Raw genomic sequence first — 23,679 nt, forward strand, 5'->3', positions numbered from 1 at the left:
ATGGGGATTAATTACTGAATTGTATATACCATAAGGTAGAGTTTGGCATACCAAAAATCATTCCTGAAAACATCAAACTTCTACAAGCAACCATTTCAGCGCAAATAATACAACGTGCGCTTTGATATTCGTGGCACCACTGTGCATCACCGGGCCCATTCTACTAGTTCCAAATGAATATTTGTAAAACAACAAAATATACTTCAACGACTTACTTCCCTTCCTGGAACAAACACGACCTACAAAGTGTTCTTTTAAAGTTACTATTTGTATACCATTTCCACTGCTATAGAAAACCCCGTTGACAACCATCCGTCATCACCGAACTAACCATTACAAGTCGGCCAATGCATGTAATCAAAGAGGAAAACATTTAACCACCCACGCCTCTTACTGCAGTATATATCATTGATTAGAAACGACAAATTTAACAACAGCTTTAGTGGTAGTCGTATCATTTGCATTCGAAATATATCATTACATTAGAATCCTCGTTATAGAGTTGCGCATCACCGGATATCTACCCTAAACAAACATCACGCCATCAAAAAAATACCAACAACCTCGGCTGGGATTGAATCCAGTGAGGTTGGGGGTGAGGATGTAATCTCTCTTACCATCGGTGACAAAGTCCAAAATTCCGGAGATTTTCGTAGATTTCCTAGAACTTTAGACTTTGTCGTAGGAATGTGCAGAATATCTAGTTGAAGTACTGAAAAAGCCTGCTTGTCAAATTCACGAATTGAGAACGGAAAACCTTTGAAAAACCATATCGGGCATTTTACCCTAGAGTGCATGTTGCAATGTCCTCACAACACAACAAAGCTGAAAATTATCTCGTTATTATAGTTGAATTAATATCGCACACCGTTCAATGCAAACAATTCCCCTGTTTTGGAGTTTGCCACCTGCCTTCCTAAGCCCTACACACACCTCACTTTCAATTGCCGGTCCTTCAAGATGCGCTGTGAAGCCAGTGCCGGCTTCCAGCGATCGGAGGTTTTGCCAATCGCTCGCGACAAGTCGTAGTGAGAGGACGCAAATTTTAAACTGCTGTAGGAAATCGCTAATCGCGTGTGATCATTATCGTTTTTCTTTATTTTTCAATCGGTTTGTTGTGTCGTTCTGTCTCTTGTTTAGAAACTGTAAAAAGTGCATTGCAGTGCGTTTCAGTTGACCTCGGGAACCTATCGCAGACTAGAAAAAAAAATCTAAGCTTAAGATCTGCTAAAAGTGTGGCGCAAGCAATGCTTTCATCGCTGAGTTCCTACATTTGGGGTGAGGCGGAGAGTGGCAGGTAAGAAGTTGTAGAAAACCGAAATAAAGTTAACCTTCAATACCAGTCTACAATTGTGGACTGAACCTGTGAGATGAGTGCTGCTGGTTGACTTGAAGTAAGAAGAGGAAACTAGTTTTGTGTTTGAATCAGCTGCGTGTCATGAAGGGGGTACGGCAAACATGCAAAAATGGAAGATAAATCATTGCCATGGTGTAGCCGCTCAATCCGGTTTGTTATTTGTATTTGCGATTATTTAGGCAAAAGAAAGAAGATTATTTAACGATATTAAATGTGATGATATAAATGGTAAATATGATATTCTATAAATAAACAACTTCCACCGCATTTGAAATAAAAGCGTTAATCAACCACGAAAATATTGATGTTTATGTTTCAAAAGTTGATTATTTTTTCGGTGTAAATATTTGTGTTCCATCTTTCTATTGATCATTAACAGTCTGGGTCACTCGTGACTTGTCCGAGAATGACATTTGAACGTGACTTTGACGTGAGACGTATGATTGCTAAACACTGCACCGCCTGTTCCGAATTGATGAAAGGAAACTAAATAGTATATTATGCATATTAGTGTAGTTACAGATTACAACAGAACTGTGAACCAGAATTTTGTCTTACCTCATTGGACACTATAAATCCTTTAAAAAAGCAATCTTAAAAAAAGCAATGTTTCGATTAGATGACGATCTTTAGTTAATTCTTTGTTAGCAAACTTATATTCGTCAAACAATCTTGAGTGTGCATTTCAAGCAGAAAATGAGGCAACGCAAGAAAACACGTTTTAATGAGAGAATAAACAGTTTGTATAGGGTAATTAACGAATTCTCGTCGATTTATGGGCTTTTTTTCGTCGCAACGCACACATATGCAGTGTTTGTTTGTTAACATGCATCTGCTGCCTGCTGTTTTATTCATTCAAATCGATAGAATTATTCAAAACTGTTATAGAACACTTTTACAACGCTCCAAACTTCTCAGGTTAGTGTGACTAATTGAGTTTTCCGGTCGTAAAAGCCTAATCAGATTGAAGTTGAAAGACTTAAGGCCGGCGCACAATAGATACGTTTTCGGATTATTTGACAGATAATGCATGGGCTAACTGTCAAAAAACCTGAAAACGTATCTATTGTGCGCCGGCCTTTAGGATTCGATTGAATACATTCAGCTAAGTGTTTTGGTAAGAAAATTCAGTTTATTTTGTTCCTTCTTGATTTGTTTTCTGTTGATGTTGTTTCCGCGTAGAGCACCAATGCTACCAACGCCAGGGAGGCACCCACACCTGAACCCTACCTATCGATCCATCAAAAATTCATGAACCGGGGACCAACGGCTTTACTTCTCTTCCGAAGATGTTATCAGAGATGTTATGCCTCAGAGCATCCCGGCGGCGCCCACTGGGATTTAAACCAAGCCTGCTGGGGTGAGAGGTAATCACGCATACCACTACACAACCGATGCCACTAGAAAATATAGTTAATTGCCGTATAAACTTTGGTTGCCAAAAACAGTCAATGGGTGCTGAAGCCGACATTTAAAATATTTTCTTTTGAATAAACCGAATAAACAGAAATACATCGTTGCTTTTTGGAATACCTTTTCAATTTGCAAAGCCGTGCCAATTAAGAATCGGTACACTTTCAATCGGATGTATCTCAGAATCGGCTTGGCTTAGAAAAAAAATGATATTAGAAGAAAATGTTATGTTTTTTTTTTGTAGCTTAAAGATACAATGTGGATTTGGCGATTTTTATTCCTCTAGAATGAAAAGTCCAACTTTGGGCTTAATACGTGCCATCAACTTCTGTACAAGCTGCTGGTCAATCTCACCGACTGCTTTTATCTGGCCATCGAAATAGCATCCTTAGTAAATTTTCCATTCTTCTTCAGTTTAGCTTTGATGATACCCCAATACATTTTGATTGAGCGGAAATCCGGACAGTTTGCTGGGTTCATCCCTTTCTTAATGACGTCTACTCCATTATTGCGATACCACTGTTGCGCATACTTACTGTAGTGGTAACTCGCAGAATCTGCCGGGACCTGGACCTTATGAACGGTAATACATTTTTTTTCAGGCATTCGTTAATGCATAACTGTCCATTCATGTTGTTGAATGTGATGAAAATCGGAGTCTTCTGGCCACAGCTGCAGATTCCCTGCCAGATCATCAGCTTACCGGCAAACTTGTCCAAAAAAACAAATCTATATATTTCTTGCGAACATCTCCGTGACCCCTGGCAACATAAAACTTCTGTCCCGGAAGCTGTTTGAAGTCCAATTTGACAAACGTCATACGGCATCCGTTTAATTTGGTCAACACCTGGTCATAGAGCTTTCGGGCCCGCGTTTTGGTCGTAATGTTTTGCTTTACGATCCGGTTCGGTTGCTTAATAGCCCGATACTGCGAACAGTTTGTTGGCCACACCCACGTCCGAAAGTCCTGGATTCACTTTGAAAGCCTTCATTACGCTCTGACGCAGTTTCCGATCCACCGCTTCGACGCCTTAATTGCACCTTCCGGGAAACAGATAAACGTTCCTTGAAACGTTTCAGCACTGCACAGACGGTGGTTTTCGCCATTTTCAACTGTTTTGCGATCCTCGTACCCGTCGGATGTTCATATCTGTGTGCAGAAATAATTCTAGATAGAGCTGGAATTAGGGCGTAACAGCTTTTGTAAACAATGACTTCTCTCGATGACTCATCGAAAGTCATGGCACTCCCTGGCAAATCGACATCACCATAGAGTAGGGGAGGACTTGCATTAATTAATCAATCAATTGAATTGGCCGATGAACCTGACGAAATAAAACAGCCAGTTAATAGTAGTTGTAGATTTGAAGCTTTTCACCCAATTACAATAGATGAACTTAGGGTTATTTGTTTCATTAGGAAAATTGGCTGGAGTTGACAATGTTAATGCTAGAGTTCTTCAAGATTGATTTCGTGTCATTGGCCACATCTTGCTGGACCTTATTAATGAATCATTGCAAACTGGACATGTGCCACAAATTTGGAAGGAATTTCTAGTGGTTCCTATTCAAAAAGTTACTGGAACGATTAAAGCCGAAGAGTTTCGTCCCATCGCACACATTAGAGAAATTTTTAGAACTTGTTGTTTAAGGTTAGCTACTGGAGTATTTAAATATTAATAGTTTGTTGATACCAGAACAATCGGGATATCGGGAAGGTCATTCTTGTGGAACCGCGTTGAATTTGGAATTAGCGAAGTGGAAAAATAACTTGGAGTGTAAAGATACGATTGTTGCTGTTTTTTTGGATCTTAAACGCGCTTTTGAAACAATTTCTAGGCCCTTATTGTTAAGATCAATCAAGCGCTTTGGAATTACGAGTACTGCATATAAGGCATATGGATGTTTATGTTTCAAAAGTTGTTTATTTTCTCGGAGTAAATATTTGTGTTGCATCTTTCAATTGATCATTAACAGTCCGGTTTGAACGGTTATTTGCTATTTGTCTGACAGAACTCAACGGACTGTTTTTATTGATTCTGTGTCCAGTCCCGTGGAGAATAAGCTTGACGTGCCCCAAGGAAGTGTATTAGGGCCCCTGTTATTTATTATGTATATTAATGACTTGCGACGTGTTTTACGATTTTGTGACATTCATCTTTTTGCAGATACTATCAACAATCAATACGAAACTAACGATTTTAAATTGGCTCACCACTTTAGTAGCCTATTGGTCCCAAGCAAACGATTAACGTACCCTATTCTAGTTGAAATTCTATTACTACACTATGTTTGTTTTGATTCGCTATGAAAGTTTGACAGATAACATCAGGGGTGTGTGGATTCATGCAGAACATGCAGGGGTGAGTGAAATAGCTTGGGACTGCTTGGGACCGTTGTTCTGGTACTGAGTGAGCCAAAAATAATAATGATTTTCTTCGGGACCCAGTGGTCTTAGAGTTACCTCTATGATACTATGTTATTCATTGCAGCTAAGGAATTAGATGATGCCGTTTTACACTTGAATGAAAATTTGTGTTCTCTAAGCAGTTGAAATTGAATACAAGTAAAACTACATTTATGGTAATTTCGCGGAATCGAGTAAATGAGAACGTCTCTGTTGTAATTGATGATGAGACTATTAGCGTTCGGGAGATTAAATATCTTGGCGTGATTATTGATGACACACTTAAGTTCAACTCTCACATTGACAATGTCATCAAGAAAATTGCCAAGAATTATGGAATTCTATGCCGACTGAAAAACGATTTAACTATTGCCAGTAAAATACAGCTATACAAATCAATCATCTCTCCTTATCTTGACTTTTGCCCTTCCATTTAATTTCAGGCCAATGCAACACAAATATCGAGATTACAGCGTTTGCAGAATAAAATAATGCGTTTGATTTTGAGATGTAATAGGTTCACTTCCTCAACTTTGATGCTAGACGCCTTACAATGGTTGTCGGTGAAGCAAAGAATTGTATATTTGACTATGGTGTTCATTTTTAAAGTAGTTAACGGTTTGCTGCCTCGATATTTGTGTGATCGAATTGAAAGAAGAAGTGACTATCATAGATACTAGAAACGCGGATGAAATAAGAACACCACATTTCTTGACTTGTGCTTCACAGAATTCATTATTTTTTAAAGGAATAAATGTTTTCAATTCGATGTCTAGACACATCAAACGTGCAACAACATTAGCTGAATTTAAGAGACATTGCATTTCAAACGTTTATGAGACAAATTATGAATCTTGACGAAGTTATCACTTACGAATTATTTTATATGGATAGCTGTCATAATGACTTTTTTATAATTATTGTAGCACTGCTAAAACTATTTTCGTTCGCCACGATGGTGATGATGGATTTTTAATATTTGATTTAATAGTAATAGATTTAAAAAAAAGTCGACAAAGGTTTAAGCCTCGCGCGTGTCTTACGGATATAGAGCATTGAATTTAACATTTGATAAAAAAAAATGCAATTTTGAAGCTTATTTGGAAGATACCTTGAGTTAGTAGTAAGTTTTTTGGCAAATGTCGGGGGTTCGTGAGCATTCCTGACATTGCTGAAAATTATAATAGCATCAGATTGCAGGGTTGCTAGTGTAATAGGATGCTTTGTTGACTGTTCATTAACTCTTGATTGCTTGTAATACTTATGAATATTTTAGGTGAACAAAAAGGCGAACCAAGAGGTGGATGCCTGAGCTTTTCCACATTTATATCGCTATGAAGCAACTGTAAACTCTAGAGGGAATTTATATCCGTAACTATAACAATTTCGATTTTGTTTGCTAACCTGGTTAAAATGTCATATTTAATTATCTTAAAGGTAAATCGTCCAGCTCAAACCTTTGTAGGGGTAAGAGGTGGGACCATCATCGTCATCATCATATTTGGAAAGATAAAGAGACAAAGGAGAGAGTGATTTCATACCTATTGGTGACAGTAGTTTTTTTTTAATAATTACTTTATTTGTACAGGCTCAATCGAATAAACTTTACAGAGCCGAGTTATCATTTTTGTTATACATTATTACTGTCTTATATTTAAAGTTAAAGAAACTGGACCGAATTGTGAAAGTAGTTGGACTACACGCGGTAGCAGGGGTCTGGCTGGCGGCCATATTTTTGATGCTTTCATCTGCTCTTGTCATTCTGCTTACAACACGATTTTGCGTTCCTTTCCTTCATGTATACGTCTGGCGGGCCGTATTTAAATAAGGCCCATGATCTAGTAGGCAAGGGTGATACGGTCAAAATTTGGTCAATATCAACTTGACGTATTTCTTTCAATTTTGCATTTAAAAAACCTGAACACCCCTCATTTTGAAGGTGTGTGTGTGTAGAATGTTGCTCCTATTTTGATTTTGGAATTCACTCTTCAGTTGTCAAAATGCCGTCCAAGCAAGAAGAGCAGCGTATCAAAATTTTGCTCGCGCATCGCGAAAATCCGAGCTACTCGCACGCAAAGTTGGCAAAATCGCTAAAAGTTGCCAAATCAACCGTTACAAATGTAATTAAAGTGTTTGGGGAACGTTTGTCGACAGCCAGGAAGTCTGGATCGGGGGGAAATCGAAAACCGGAAGCCGCTGAGACGACAAAGAGAGTTGCCGGTAGTTTCAAGCGAAACCCTAACCTCTCTCTCCGAGATGCCGCAAATAAGCTGGGTGTATCGTCTACAACCGTGCATCGAGCCAAAAAACGAGCTGGACTATCGACTTACAAGAAGGTAGTGACTCCAAATCGCGATGATAAACAAAATACGACGGCCAAAGCGCGATCCCGGAAGCTGTACACGACGATGCTGACGAAGTTTGACTGCGTGGTAATGGACGACGAAACCTACGTCAAAGTCGACTACAAGCAGCTTCCGGGACAGGAGTTTTATACGGCAAAAGGAAGGGGAAAGGTATCAGATGTTTTCAAGCACATGAAACTGTCAAAGTTCGCAAAGAAATATCTGGTTTGGCAAGCCATCTGTACCTGTGGCTCAAAAAGCAGCATTTTCATAGCTTCCGGGACTGTCAACCAAGAAATTTACGTGAAAAAGTGTTTGAATAAACGTCTGCTGCCTTTCCTGAAGAAACACGGTTGTTCCGTACTGTTTTGGCCGGATTTGGCATCTTGCCATTACGGTAAAAAGGCCATGGAGTGGTACGCCGCCAACAACGTGCAGGTGGTTCCCAAGGACAAGAACCCTCCCAACACGCCAGAGCTCCGCCCAATTGAGAAATACTGGGCTATTGTCAAGCGGAACCTAAAGAAGACCAAAAAAAAACTGCTAAGGGCGAGCAGCAGTTCAAGGCAAACTGGCTTTCTGCGGCGAAGAAGGTGGACAAGGTGGCTGTACAAAATCTGATGGCAGGGGTCAAGCGTAAGGCCCGGCAATTCGGATTTGGAAAAGCGGAAGCCTAACTGAATATTTTTCCTGAATTTTATACTAATTGAACTTGAAAAAGAAATTTAATTTGATTTTTTAAATAAACGATTTCACCGATTTACACGCGTTTTCCCTTGACCAAATTTTGACCGTATCACCCTTTACGTATAGGATTGATATGGGGTTGCCAGTCTGCTGCGCGGTAGTTACTCTCGTATAGAGATTAGTGACGTTTAACGCACGCACACTAGCGGGTGCATCACCGTGTAAAGTTGTTTATTATTTTCCTCTAGCTAACATAAAAAAATGTATGAAATTAGAGCTGTCAAAATGAGTTTGACTGAGATTTTTATGTATTTTCCTCGGATTTTCACTAACACGCTCTCATATATAGCACCAATACAACCGGACGTGAAAATCTCAATAGCACCGAGTAGTACTGACAGGAGTCAATCGGGGGAGACATGGCAGTTTTACAGGACCGTGGACCCCCGGTAATTATCGGACCGTTTTTAATCTGAACACTTTTTAGTTTAAACCCGCTAATCTGCACGCCTTGGAATCTAAAACTGTTTTAAACGGAGAATGGAGTAAAGCAAAATAGAAAATTGTGAAACGGAACGCAGAATCAAAACAAAACAGCAGATAAGGCTACAAGAATCACGCCTTTCTGATGCTCATAGGATTACTAGAAGATCATATTAAAAATAAACCCCGTTAATATGAATGAAGTGTCGTTCATATTAGCGGTGGTCTACGGTATGACGCTTTTACTAATGCAGTGTTTTTATACATCAAAAACACTATCACGAAATGACTAGAAGTTAAATTAAAAAACAATATTATTTTTTTAAGTTATTTCACTTAAATAGAACGAACATTGGAGAAAACCTGATAAAATGATCAGATATTCACCAGAAAATATTCCATGAAGCCCCTGGAACACTTCCTGGTGCGTCACGAACAACGCACCTATCTGAAATTCACTTTCTGGTAGAACTTACTAGTGACCGGTCAGGAAGTTTTCAAGGGATATCAAGGAATATTTTTTGAAAGATATCTAATCATTTGATCGGGTTTTCTCTAATCATTCGATTTAATTGAAATATTCATAGAAATGGAATATTTTTTTTAAATTTGGTAGTAAGTTCTACCAGAAATTAAATTTCAGTTGGATATGTTGATCGTGACGGATCAGGAAGTATTCCAGGATATCAAGGAATATTTTACGAATGAATTTGCCCATTTGATCAGGTCTTTTCAATTCCGCACATCTTAATTTGTGCCCAGTGATTTAGCTGTGTCAAGCGCTATTTCGAACGTGCCGAAGTAGGTCAAAGTATGCCAATCAAGGCGTCAATATCCAATGAGTTTGGCACCTCTGTATACATAATAAATTTTGAAAGAAGATCTACGGTCATGTAATTGATGCGTCGAGTACCCAGTGTGGACTTAGAGCTCTCCCTGCAAGAAGATAGCTCGTAATTTCTGGATATGCTGGATTGGAATCCGGATGTTGATTTTGATAGTGGTTTAGGTTTAATATTTTAATATAGGGGAATGGATGTAATGTCGGCCTAAATGCCCTTAATTTGGGCCCATACATAAATTCAATAGCGACCAAAAATATCCATTAAAACCGTCCCAATGACGCGTTCATCTAGATAAAATTGATAAATAGCAGATTGTTAACGATGGGCCCAATCTTAGATCCATAGTTCAATATTAGAGCCATTAACCCTATTTAAGGGGAAGTTTAGCGCTCAAAAAAAAATTAGCACGTTTTTATTTTTCTAAAAATATTGGCAACAATTATTCAAGAAAATCAGTTTTTTTCTATAGATTCTTGAGAAAAACTACGTGTATTTTTTTTTCTTTGATTATAACGAAATTTAAAGGAAATAAACCAACCCACTCAAAAGCTCTTCATTTCATAGCGAATAAAAAAAGATAGTGTACTGGAATTTATACTATAATGGGGTACGTTAGTCGATTTGCTTGGGACCAATAGGCTAGTTAAGTTGTGAGCCAATTTAAAATCGTTAGATTCGTATTGATTGTTGGTATAACTTTGGTGGCGTGAGGCCCGAATATAAATTATTCTGGACGAAACCACAAGTCGCTGGTGTTTTCGCTCCGAATCAGCTGAGACGGGACTTGACAAGCGGGTAGCGATTTCGAGCCAATTTTGTGTCAAATCCAAGCCAGTTGCTGATTGGTCGATTTGACAGTAGCAATCGTGGAATAAAAAGGACAGAGGGATCACATCAATCCGACTGCCAGTGATGCCGAAATCAATGTTGACGTCAATGGCGTTGTTAATTGTTTAGATTTGCGAAAGTAAGTTTGGAAAATAGGGTCCAAGGCGTGCTTTAAGCGATGGATATTCTTGTTTGTTTATGGTTGCGTTTATTGGGTTAAGCAAAACATATGTACAAGGTGCTAAACTGCGGTAGAAACTCCGAATCAAATTAAAATTAAAATTGAAAAATCATTCTGCAATTCTGGCCTCATTGGTCAACTCCGCCAAACACCATGTACTAATTGGCGTTGACGGCACCGTCGAAAAATTTGCTCTTTCAGCAAATATAGACATTTTCTTATGGGACTTTTCGGTGGAGTGAAAGGATAGTACAAAGTCCGCCATGTTTCACGCACAGTCTGACGTTTGCTTATGGATTTTATCATAGGAGTAAAGAGCTACAGAGTCGCCGTCACCACCAATTTTCGACGGGCATTCATCAAAAACATTAAGAAGAGTCCCGTCCCGGCGAATCAGATGAGATGCACTGACTGTTGTTAGTTTACAATAGGTCATGGTGCAGAAAATACTAACAGTATTTTTTTTAAATGTAGCATGGCACGAGCCACGGGTTTTACAGTGGAGTGAACAAAGTAGTCCATCTTAGCAACGATTGGCAATTTATATTTTTTCGTTCTTATACGCTCTCAATATCACGCCTGATATTGGAACAAAATATCATGATAGACATTGATTTTACCAGCTCCTTTGATATTGCGAGATTATTCACAACGTGCAAAAATCAAGCTAAGAGTTGACTCGACACAAAAATGATTCCGTTGCACATTGTTTTCTTAGGAAGAGAAAGTATAGTTTGCTATCTCTGTTTACTGTTCACCTAATAACAGAGTTTAGAAGGTGGGAGCCCTAAAAGGGAACCCTCCCTAAAATCATAGTTTTAGTTTTATCAGAGTAGTTTCTGTCGTTGTTGCTGTCATGACTGTCGCCCGGTTGTTGTTGTCGTTGGCGTTATCCATAAAGCTAGGTTTAGACAGGGCAAGTCAGTTGAATTCAAATGACTTGAACACGAATTGCACGTGTAAACCATGCAACTCTAATGACTTGATCAACTCACTTGAAATGAAAAAAGTTGAACCAGGCTCAACTTTTCAAGCAAATTGAATTCAACTGAGTTGATCACACTAGTTTACAAAACAAGATAAAAAGTGTGAACTTTAGTGGTTGACGAACGTTTCTAATGCAAAATCCTACGCTGAATTCAATGCCGTGGTCAGAAAAAATTAAAGTAGAGCCATTTTTGAGATATACAAAAATTTTGATTTTTTTAATTTTGGACAAAAGTACGATTACTAAAATGTCAATATCTTTGAAACTAGTGCTCCAATTTTAAATCTTTTTTTATGAAAGTGAAGCTCGTTCACTAGAATATTATGTCTTAATTAAAAATTTAATTTTGAAGTCATTTAAAAATTTACAGCATTTTTTTTCCTCCGAATTTTCCATAAAAATCTTGTTTTAATCAACATTTTTAATGGGATAAAAAGATTCAAAAAATCATTCCATAATGTATTCTTAAAGTCCATTAAAAACTGGAGAAAATGAGCCTTTAGTGGATGAAATCGGTTGAAAATTGTCGAAGTTATGAAATTTTTGTAAAATCATGGAAATTGAATGTTCCAAGATTGGCCGTTGTCCCGCTCCTAGGTTCATGCCACAGAACAGAAGGAGAAGTGCAAACAAATCGGTGAATCAAAAAGTGTTCGGTTTTCTGCTCAACAAGCGATGTGTTGTGGTAGCGTTCCACACGGGCTTTCTATGTGCACTCACATTATTATAGCATGCTGCCTATCTCAACTGCAGGCAGAAGATGCCTTCTACCGCTAGGTGCGCTAGTGTTCGCAAATGACAAGTGGAGCCACTTTCTGATCCAAAGTTCCACTCCTGTGTTCATGCACCACTACCAGTAAGCCTTTCTGCGGACGTGTACGCATACGGTGAATTTCACTAACACTACCAGCTGTCACGCAAAATTAAATGGGATATTTTCAACAATATAATTTACGCTAGTGTATTATATCGACGAGAACCTAACGCAACCAACTCAATTTGACAGCTTTCTTTCTTTAACATTGCTTAACGATGTATACGACAAAACGTGAATTCAAGTGTAAAAATGATCCTCAAAAGTTTTGTTACACGTGTGGCAACTATATATTTACAAAATCGGTCAATTTCACTGCTTCGTTGCAAACTGCATACAGGCGTTATTTTAAAATTGATCCTGGAGACTTTGACGAACCGTGGATTCCAAAAGTATTATGTAGTTCGTGCAAAACGTGCTTGGCTAGGTGGATGTCAGGCGCAAGGTAAATTGATTTTTTGAATAACTTTCATATAAACAATTTATGTACAGCATGGTAGTGCTTTGTTCTTTCCTGATCGACATTATCTTACTTCATCTATTTTAGACAAGTGTTAATGTCTTACTTACTAACTCACTTATTTGTTATCTGTCAGTCGCTATTTGTCCTTTGACATGCCCACCATATGGCGTCGACCGTTTTGTCATGCAACGGATTGTTATTTCTGATTGACAAAAGTTAAGCAACAAGGACGTCACAAAACAGTTGAGTATCCACAAGGCTTCTATGACAAAACCTGTTCCACATTCAAGTTCGGTCCCGTATCCTGTTTATCCAAAGCGGAAACGAGCGCCCTCTGTTGAATCGACCGTTACAAAAAGTGAGGAGGAATTCAAGGAGGAATGCGAGGAAGACTTCGAGGTGGAATTGGAAAGAAACCCAAAACTGTTTACACAATCCGAATTTAATGATTTGGTGCGAGATCTCGACTTATCGAAGGAGAAATCCGAATTGCTGGCATCACGCTTAAAAGAACACAACATGCTGAGCAAGGAGGTCAAAATTTCTTGTCACAGGAATCGTCACAAGAAATTTGACAAATATTATTCTACAAAGGACAAGGCATGTTTTTGCCATGACGTAAACGGCTTGTTTGAAGAGTTTGGTGAGCCATATGATCCAGCTGAATGGCGTTTATTCATCGATAGCAGCAAGTTGAGCTTGAAAGCCGTTTTACTGCATCAAGGGAATGAGAAACCTTCTATTCCATTAGCTCATGCCGTTAATATGAAGGAAACGTATGAATCAATGGCTCTATTGCTCAATTTGATAAATTACAATCAACACAATTGGAAAATTTGTTCCGATCTTAAAGTGGTTGCCATGTTGACTGGATTGCAACAGGGATACACAAAATATATGTGTTTTTTGTGTAAATGGGACAGTCGAGCTCGTAAGGAACAGTACGTCCGAAAAGATTTACCAAAACGGGATAATTTCACAATTGGTAAAGACAACGTTAAAAATGATCTTCTTGTGGTAAAAGAACGCATAATACTTCCACCACTACATATAAAACTTGGGCTATTCAAAAATTTCGTCAAAGCGTTGCAAAAAGAAGGGCCGTCATTCCAGTACTTGAAATCCGTATTTCCAAATTTATCTGACGCAAAGATAAAGGAAGGTGTATTTGTTGGCCCACAGATCAAAAAACTGCTCAATGATTCCGCATTCAATACAGTTTTGACACCAGATGAGGAAGAAGCGTGGAAATCGTTCCAGCGTGTTGTCACAACCTTTTTAGGAAATTTCAGAAGCCCAGATTATGAGGAAGCCGTCGATGAATTGCTCAAAAATTATGAGAAAATAGGTATAAATCAAAAATATTGTGTTTGTTACATATAATTAATTTCAAATCCTTTTATTTCACTGAACACAGGTGTGAATATGTCTTTGAAGATACATTTCCTACATTCTCACATGGATTTTTTCCCGGAAAATCTTGGTGACGAGAGTGATGAGCACGGCGAACGTTTTCACCAACAAATGAAGATGATGGAACGTCGTTACCAAGGGTTTTGGGATGAAGCAATGATGGGTGACTATTGTTGGTTTCTGATTCGAGAAACAAGTTCAAAACATCGAAGACAAAGTCATTCGATTCTCAATCATTTTTAATAAAACCTAAATAAATTTCTTTTGTATCAACTCGGTTTTAAATCCTGATATGCCTTAATCAAATTGATATGTAGAGAAAAGAATGGACCTTAAGAATAAATTATGGAATGATTTTTTGAATCTTTTTATCCCATTAAAAATGTTGATTAAAACAAGAGTTTTATGGAAAATTCGCAGGAAAAATTAAAAAAAATGCTGTAAATTTTAAAATGACTTCAAAATTAAATTTTTAATTAAGACATAATATTCTAGTAAACGATAGCAAATTTATTTAGCTTCATTTTCATAAAAAAATATTTAAAATTGGTGCACTAGTTCCAAAGATATTGACATTTTAGTAATCGTACTTTTGTCCAAAATTAAAAAAATCAAAATTTTTGTATATCTCAAAAATGGCTCTACTTTAATTTTTTCTGACCACGGCATTGAATTCAGCATAGGATTTTGCATTGGAAATGATCATCACCTTACCGAGTTCAAAAATGCTGTAAACTAGTGGCATTTGACTTGCCTAGTCTAAACACAGCTTAAGAGAAAGAGAATGTGGGTCAAGTTTTGTCGGTCGTTCATGTTCGTTGTCAGGTGAGAAGCTAAGGTTGGTCTTTGTGGGGTTGTGCAGAATCTGATCGGGTTCAATATACAAGTGTTAGATGCTTTCCAGTTGGCAGAGTCATATGATGTGCTCTACCGTGTGCAGGACATGGCAGATGTCGCACATGCTGCGGAAAGGGCCGTTCGCAGTAAAGTTATGGGAAATGTTGGTGTGCCCCGTTCTTAGGCGAACATCACGATCTGGATACGGTGCTTGATCATTCGGAATCCCTTGAGCGAAGCCAATCGGCTGACCAGGATTCCTAGATCACCTTTGAAACCCAGTGTTTCAAATCCTTGGCTGAGACTTCCTGGATGTACTCTTCCGGAAGCCGCCAGGTGATCAGCCATTCCCACAGATGTGTACCACTGTTTCCAGGGATCCAAATAAAAGCGGTGTTGTTGGGTGCGTATTTCTGATTACCCTGGATCCAGGGATGCTTGGAAATGTCCGATGCGAGGGCCTCCACTACACTGGCTGAATCCGTGAAAACCGCGATTGGTCTGCTGGATGGTGTAGTGGCAGCGATGAAAGCAGCGACAGCCTCTGCCGAAAAGACTGGTCCGGTAGCCGGTGGCATACAGACATTTGAGAGTCTGTAATTCCTAAACCGACACGCCCACGAGCTGCGGAACCGTCGGAATATCGGATTGTATGACCGTTGTATACGGTTCGTTGAAGTTCTGCTACCGATTTCACTAGTGCGGGGGAGTTGGATACTGCCCCAAACTTCTAGATTCAATTTTTTTTTTTTATATTTTCCCAACACTGATCACAAGTCAGTCGTCGGATGGCTAATAGACAAAGTGGTCATTAGGTCGAATGTATATTGAGATTTAACATGTTCACTCCGAGCTATAAGTAGCTTTCGGGAACAGGAAATCAAATGATTTATTTGATAATTTTTCCATTTTTCAAAAACTCGTTCGATATTTTCTTAAATTTTATTACGTGAATATTAAAAAAAAAATAAAAAATGTTCCGCTCATTTACCAAGATTTTTTAACTTCTTTGATAAATGCTGGGGATTTTCATTTTCATTTAATATTTTTATTATATAATATTGTTTCTTTTGCAATTGTGTGTTCTTTCTAGTTCTACTATTTCCGTTACTGTTGTTTTGTCATCTACCATTTATCTTTTCAATTTAAAACTTCGCAAATGCTTTAATAACGATTGTATTGCACTCTGCCAACGGTAATAAAAATCGAAATTCGATGACATTCCCAATATCGAAAGGCTATAAATGAATTGAAATTGAAAACTAAATGTTAGATCTAAGGCGTGGATGGTTAAGTGTCATATACCAATCGACTCCCCTCAACGAGATTTGAAAATGTATGTGTGCGAATTCGTTTATTATCGGGGTTGGAACCAGTTCCAACCCAGTGCGAAACCGAACTTTTTGTCAGTGCGAACCTCAACCTGAGCTGGGTTTTAAAAACAAACGATCAAACTGACGTTTGTCAGAAAACAAGCAGACCCAATCTTGATACCCGATCCAGGTTGGAACTGAATAATAAACGAATTCGCTATAACTAACTCGGAGATGGCTGAATCATACTGAGTGTGGTGTGAAGCTCACAGCAGCAAATTAAAAAATCGCATCACGTTCGTTGCATGCTGTCAGTTTCTACAGAAGGACTAAGAGCATCTTTCGGTTTCAGAAGGGGTTTGCACTACTTCGTCATATGCAGCCCTTTTCCAACATACTCGTTGAAAACAATACAATCAAACAGCTACACCCAACATGTACACACCAAATTATGTTCTCACGAGTTAAATTACGACTGGCGTAAAACGAAGTATACAGGGATGTACGTACAAAGACCGATTTGATGCCCTGACCTCATCGCTGCAATTCAAACAAAAACGCGCTCGCCCCCTGACTACAATACTGAATACTCACGTTGAAATGCAAACAGCAGAAAATTCCAAGTACCGACTTTGAATAACAAATAAACTCAATATTTACTATTTGCAGTCCCCTGGAAGAAGCCACGTTCACCATCAACGGAAAGTCATATTCTGGTAAGCATTACAAGTCAAAATATCAACTAACCTCTCCGAGTAAACGAGCTCTAAACATTCATAATACCGCAACGATTGCGTGTCTGCTAGTTAACTAGTAATCTAATCAGTGAGTCATTGCAAGTGAATAGATGAAGTACCCTTAGCACCCTTAGCGTTACAATTTTCTTTGTAATATTATACATGAACGTCTTCTCACTAGCCGACGCAAAAACGGTACCGATTGACACCTCCCTCAATACCTTCATTCGCAACCATGCGCACCTCAGTGGCACCAAGTTCATGTGCCTGGAGGGTGGCTGCGGAGCATGTGTCGTCAACGTGAACGGTGTCCATCCGGTCACCAAGGAGAAGGCTTCGTGGGCTGTCAACTCGGTGAGCTAACATCACTACGTCAATTCCAACTAGATTTGTAATACAGCAATGCATTGTAGTGCCTCTTCCCGGTCTTCGCCTGCCATGGGTTGGACATCCTGACTATCGAGGGTATCGGTGGGAAAAAGGATGGCTACCATCCTGCGCAGCAGCGTTTGGCACATTTCAACGGAACCCAGTGTGGGTACTGCTCGCCGGGAATGGTGATGAACATGTACAGCTTGCTCGAGTCCAAGAAAGGTCAAGTTTCAATGCAGGAAATTGAGAATTCCTTTGGTGGAAACATCTGTCGTTGTACCGGCTATCGACCGATTCTGGACGCCTTCAAGTCACTGGCGGTTGATGCGGACGAGAAGCTGGTCAAGGCTTGCCAGGACATTGAAGACCTGCCGAAGGTTTGTCCAAAGACGGGCACGGAATGTGCCGGCAAGTGTTCCTCGGGTGGACCGAAACTGCTGGCGAGACAGCCGGTTCGGATGGTATTCGAAAATGGAAGCGAATGGCACAAGGTGAACAATATGAATGAAGTTTTTGCCATTTTCGAACAAATTGGTGAAAAGCCGTACATGCTTGTCGCTGGGAACACTGCTCATGGTATGTAATTCTGAAATGGATTGCGATTGACGATATAATCAAACTCAATTTTAGGAGTTTACCGTCGCAGTGAACATCTTCAGGTTTTCATCGACGTCAACTCGGTTGATGAACTGCATGCTCATTCGCTGGGAAACGAGTTGGTCGTCGGGGGAAATGTGTCGCTTACGGAATTCATGGATATTTTAACGGATGCAGCTAATAAGAATGACAAGTTTGGGTACTGCAAGGAGCTGGTGAAGCACATTGATCTGATTGCAAACGTCCCGGTGCGTAATTCAGGAACGATTGCTGGAAATCTCTGTATCAAAAACCAGCACCACGAGTTTCCTTCCGATACCTATCTAATTTTGGAAGCAGTTTGCGCTATGCTGACAATTGGTAGGAAATTGGGGGTTGATTTTCCACAAATATTCGTTTATTGAAATAAGTTAATAAATTCCAGTCGAATCCGGCGGCAAAACGACCACTGTCAGCCCATTGAATTTCGTCCAGATGGACATGAAGAAGAAAGTGATCAAAAATGTGATTCTTCCGGCACTGGATCCAGCGGTTCACTTCTTCCGATCGTTCAAGATCATGCCACGGGCCCAAAATGCTCACGCATACGTCAACGGGGCATTCCTGGTAAAGACAAAGGCTGGCAACGACAGCTTGGAGTTGGCTCGGATCTGTTTCGGTGGAATCAATCCCAATGTAATCCTGCTTTTTCTTCAAAACACTTAAGCACTTCTAATGCCATTCATTCGATTTCAGTTCACCCATGCTACGAACACCGAAAAAATGTTGGTAGGAAAGAATCTGTTCAACAACGACACCGTACAGTCTGCGATCGGTTCCCTGGCAGCCGAGCTAGATCCGGACTGGGTCCTTCCGGATGCCTCTATGGAATACCGCAAGAATCTCGCCATTTCCCTGTTTTACAAGTTCATCCTTGCCGTAGTCCCAGAAGGCCAATATAGCATGAAGCCGCAGTACAAATCCGGTGGAACCGTTATGGAGCGACCTCTTTCATCCGGCAAACAAACTTTCGATACCATAGAGAAAAACTGGCCGCTCACGAAGAACGTCCCCAAGATTGAAGCCCTGAATCAGACGGCTGGTGAAGCAAAGTACGCCAATGATCTAGCGCCGCAACCGGGAGAGCTGTACGCTGCGTTTGTACTGGCTACGCAAGCTCACTCCCGGATCGCCAAGATGGATGCTTCCGATGCGTTGGTAAGTTCTGCACTGAAGTTTTTAACGCAAAATTTAATCATTTTTCCTTTGCAGAAAATGCCCGGTGTAGTAGCCTTCTATTCGGCAAAAGACATCCCCGGTACCAACAATTTCATGCCGGCTGGACTGGGAAACGAAGACGTCGAGGAGATCTTCTGCAGCGGAGAAGTTCTATTCCATAGTCAACCGGCTGGTATCGTAGTTGCTGAAACGTTCAACCAAGCCCAAAAGGCGGCCAAAGCCGTGATCATAACCTATGAAAAGACCAGCAACCGTCCACTCTATCCTACTTTGAAATCGGTGATGGATGTCGATGCTCGAGATCGCTTCTACGACATGTCGTTTGACAATAAAGGCAAAGGATACAGAGTAGCTCAAGCAGCCACGGCTACGAAGACAGTAAAGGGACGTTTCGAGATTGCCGGTCAGTACCACTTCACAATGGAAACGCAAACCTGCGTTTGCGTCCCCATAGAGGACGGTATGGATGTGTATTCTTCCACCCAGTGGATGGACCTGACACAAGTCGCGATCGCAGAATCCATAAAAGTCCCCCTAAATAGCCTCAACATGTACGTTCGCCGTTTGGGTGGAGCGTACGGTGCCAAGATTTCCCGTGGGACACAAATAGCCTGCGCCTGCGCTCTGGCCGCTCACCTTCTGCAAAGAACTGTACGGTTTGTCCTGACCATTGAAACCAATATGTCGGCGATTGGTAAACGGTACGGTTGCATCAGCGATTACGACGTAGACGTCGAGACGAACGGTAAGATAACGAAAATGAACAACACCTACGTGCAGGACTACGGTGCTTCGTTGAACGAATCGGCACAGAGCGCAACTACTGAGTTCTTCAAAAATTGCTACGATGCGAAGACGTGGAAGATCGTTGGAAAAGCAGTGAAGACCGATGCACCAAGCAACACCTGGTGTCGAGCCCCAGGAACAACTGAAGGCGTTGCCATGATCGAGAACATCATGGAACATATTGCTTACGAGACCGGGAAAGATCCCCTGGAAGTTCGTATGGCAAACATGACGGCGGACAATAAGATGAAAACGCTAATGCCACAGTTCCGAAGTGATGTAAAGTATGACGATCGCAAGCGAGCTATCGACGAGTTCAACGCTAGTAATCGCTGGAAGAAGCGAGGAATTGCCATCGTACCGATGCAGTATTGGTTGGACTACTTCGGACAGCTGAACGCAATTGTGTCGATCTATGCCGGTGATGGCACGGTGTCGGTTACTCATGGTGGCATCGAGATGGGGCAGGGTATGAACACAAAAGTAGCCCAAGTGACAGCGTACGCCTTGGGAATTCCATTGGAGAAGGTCAGCGTTAAACCGTCCACTAGTTTGACGTCACCGAATGCTATCGTTACGGGCGGTAGCATGACGAGCGAAGCTGTTTGCTACGTAAGTTCTTGAATAGTTAATTTAGAGCAAATAATTGTAGATCTTCTGTATGTCTAGGCCGTCAAGAAAGCATGTGACATGTTACTGCAGCGAATGAAACCCGTCCGGGATGAAAACCCAGGTGCTCCATGGGAGATGATCGCCAAGCTGTCCTATGTGAAAAATATCGACCTATGTGCGGAAGCTCAGTACAAGGCGGAAGATCTCAAAGGCTACTACATCTGGGGTCTGAGCTGTGCCGAGGTAGAAGTGGACATTCTTACCGGGAACGTACAAGTGTCACGGGTGGACATTCTAGAAGACACGGGTGAAAGCATGAGCCCTGGAATCGACGTGGGACAAATTGAAGGTGCATTCGTGATGGGTATTGGTTACTATCTGACCGAGGCCTTGGTCTACGATAGCGAATCCGGTGCGCTCTTAACGAACCGCACATGGACTTACAAACCACCCGGTGCCAAGGATATTCCGATTGATTTTCGGGTCAACTTCCTGCACAACAGTGCCAATCCGGCTGGAGTTTTGCGATCGAAGGCCACCGGGGAACCGGCCCTGAATATGACCATTGTGGTGCTCTTTGCATTGCGATATGCTCTCCGATCTGCCAGGGCGGATGCCGGTCTACCGGGCAGTTGGATTCCGCTGGGAACGCCAACTACTCCTGATCAGGTGTATTTGCTCGCTGGAAACAATATGGGACAGTACATGTTGAACTGAGCGCCAACTGGGGTTTTTGTTTTTTTCTAGAGCTAGGATATTCGATTGGTGCTGGTATTTTAGACCGTTAAGTGTAGTTATTCTCGATTACTTTTTCGACGGGACGTATCAGCTTTTGTAAACAAGGCATTTCATCGTTGATTTAGCGTAACTGGTAGCTCGCCCACGCAAACTAACACCACTATCAGGTAGGGGAAAATTTCCCCTATCTGATGATAGTGTTAGTATGCGGGGGTGAGCTACCAGTTACGCCAAATCGGCGATCAACTGCATTGTGTACAAAAGCTGATACGTCCCTTCGAAAAAGGAATCGAGAATTGATCATACTGAATAAATATAAGATCAAGGTGTGATATGCCGTTGCATTTTTGAACTCCTGAAAGAATCTTCTGAATTTACGAACCAGGCAGCACCAGTACATCTTGTAAAATTGTTTTCTACCACAGAGCAACCGAAAATTCGATCAATTCAACGAAGTTTTGCGATGACACATAGAGTGAATGCAAGCTATCACGACGAAGTCACTTCCCTTCGTTATATTGTTGGTGCTTTGGAAGAAATCTTTTAAGCATTTCAAACGTAACTATTCAAATCGACGTATCTGATTTTGTAAACAATCACTTCAATCAACGATTCGTGGCAACTGGTAGCTCACTCACAGAAACTAGCAAACCCAGCTAGAAGGAGGAAGATTCCCCTACCTGATGATGGTGTTTGTTTGCGTGGGTAATCCTAAAATGGCGAGAAAAGGGCTGTTCTTGCTTGAATGCCGAAATCTGGCCGGCACGACGACAAAGGCGAACTTGTGAACAACGGCTTGTAAAATTGTTTTCTACCACAGAGCAACCGAAAATTCGATCAATTCAACGAAGTTTTGCGATGACACATAGAGTGAATGCAAGCTATCACGACGAAGTCACTTCCCTTCGTTATATTGTTGGTGCTTTGGAAGAAATCTTTTAAGCATTTCAAACGTAACTATTCAAATCGACGTATCTGATTTTGTAAACAATCACTTCAATCAACGATTCGTGGCAACTGGTAGCTCACTCACAGAAACTAGCAAACCCAGCTAGAAGGAGGAAGATTCCCCTACCTGATGATGGTGTTTGTTTGCGTGGGTAATCCTAAAATGGCGAGAAAAGGGCTGTTCTTGCTTGAATGCCGAAATCTGGCCGGCACGACGACAAAGGCGAACTTGTGAACAACGGCGAAATTGTGGTTTCAATCACTGGGCGGACTGGCGCGAACCGAGATAGTTTTCGGACGAGAGTGCAAAAACTGACCTGTGTTGCTTTGTAGTTCTTAAGGCCCAAACGCAATGTGGGTGGAAGCGGAACGGAGACGGAAAGTTTGACGGTTGTCACTAATGACATCAAGATGCCTAACCGAAATCGATTTGGATCTAACTAGTTTTCAATCCGACAAGCAGGCTTACTCAGATCGGGCTTTTCCGCTGCCGTTGCCGTTCCGCTTCCGCCGTCATTGCGCTTGGGTCTTTAGGTAACTGATTTATTTGCCGTGTTCAGTGTGAGGTGGAGGGTAATCCATTTGGGATGTAGGGGAATTTACGTATTCTCGTCAATCTAAGCAGCGTCCGAACTTCTATTAGCGATTTCTCAGCGTCACACACATACATGACAGGTTTGTTTGTTGACATTTATCTGCTGCTTCCTGTTCTACCAATTCCAATCGACAGAATTGATCAAAACGGGTTGAACATGTTTTTACAACGCTCCAAACTTCTCAGGTGAGTGAGACTATTGTCGGCAGTCTCTTTTTCTTCGGCACCCTTTCCATTTGAACTGCGTATTATCGGCAACTCGAAATCAGCGAAGAGTTTTGATGGGAAAATACAGTGAAATTAACGTTTCAATTTCGGTTGCCGAAAACAGTCAATTGGTGCCGAAGCCATAATTTACCCTATATAGATGTAGAAGTGTAGAAGCGGTGTTCTGGGTGGTGGGTATTTTTAAGTTAATTTGTAATTCATTTTGTGTGTATAATTTGCTCGTAATTTAGTGCTTTAATGTTAGTACTATAAGTTCTGGGCCGCAACAAGGGCTTACAAAGGTTTGTTTACAAAAAGCTTATATGCCCTTTTCACATGTGGCTCTTGAAATGTCCGCATGCATGCGTTAGGATTAATGGGTGAAGCGCATTCTAGAAATAGCCAGAAACTACTACAAAATCCGCACATTTAGGTAGGAAAGTAGAAAGAGGAAAGCAGATAATGAGAGTATAACAATAAAATATTCGTCGAATAA

At 40.7% G+C, this 23,679-nt stretch overlaps 1 protein-coding gene across 1 annotated transcript; it reads left to right on the forward strand.

The window, feature by feature from the left end:
- Positions 1-1,023: 1,023 nt before the first annotated feature.
- On the forward strand, positions 1,024-21,799 carry LOC135714431 (uncharacterized). Its single transcript, XM_065237797.1, has 9 exons — positions 1,024-1,297; positions 17,043-17,089; positions 17,292-17,464; positions 17,524-18,058; positions 18,113-18,439; positions 18,504-18,754; positions 18,815-19,276; positions 19,331-20,695; positions 20,753-21,799. The coding sequence occupies exons 1-9, from the start codon at positions 1,248-1,250 to the stop codon at positions 21,410-21,412; spliced, it is 3,870 nt and encodes a 1,289-aa protein (XP_065093869.1). The 5' UTR covers positions 1,024-1,247; the 3' UTR covers positions 21,413-21,799.
- The last annotated feature ends 1,880 nt before the right edge of the window (positions 21,800-23,679 follow it).

This window comes from Ochlerotatus camptorhynchus, unplaced genomic scaffold, assembly GCF_037179485.1.
Source record: "Ochlerotatus camptorhynchus isolate MF236.1 unplaced genomic scaffold, CSIRO-AGI_Acam_v1.1 ptg000044l, whole genome shotgun sequence".
Taxonomy (NCBI): Eukaryota; Metazoa; Arthropoda; class Insecta; order Diptera; family Culicidae; genus Ochlerotatus; species Ochlerotatus camptorhynchus.

What these genes read in the sequence shown, in the direction of transcription:
- LOC135714431 (XM_065237797.1), top strand. Translation starts at nt 1,248, where the DNA reads ATGCTTTCATCGCTGAGTTCCTACATTTGGGGTGAGGCGGAGAGTGGC. An exon ending in CAACGGAAAGTCATATTCTG is followed by an intron (nt 17,090 to 17,291) that starts GTAAGCATTACA and finishes TCTTCTCACTAG; the next exon opens with CCGACGCAAAAACGGTACCG. An exon ending in TCGGTGGAATCAATCCCAAT is followed by an intron (nt 18,755 to 18,814) that starts GTAATCCTGCTT and finishes ATTCGATTTCAG; the next exon opens with TTCACCCATGCTACGAACAC.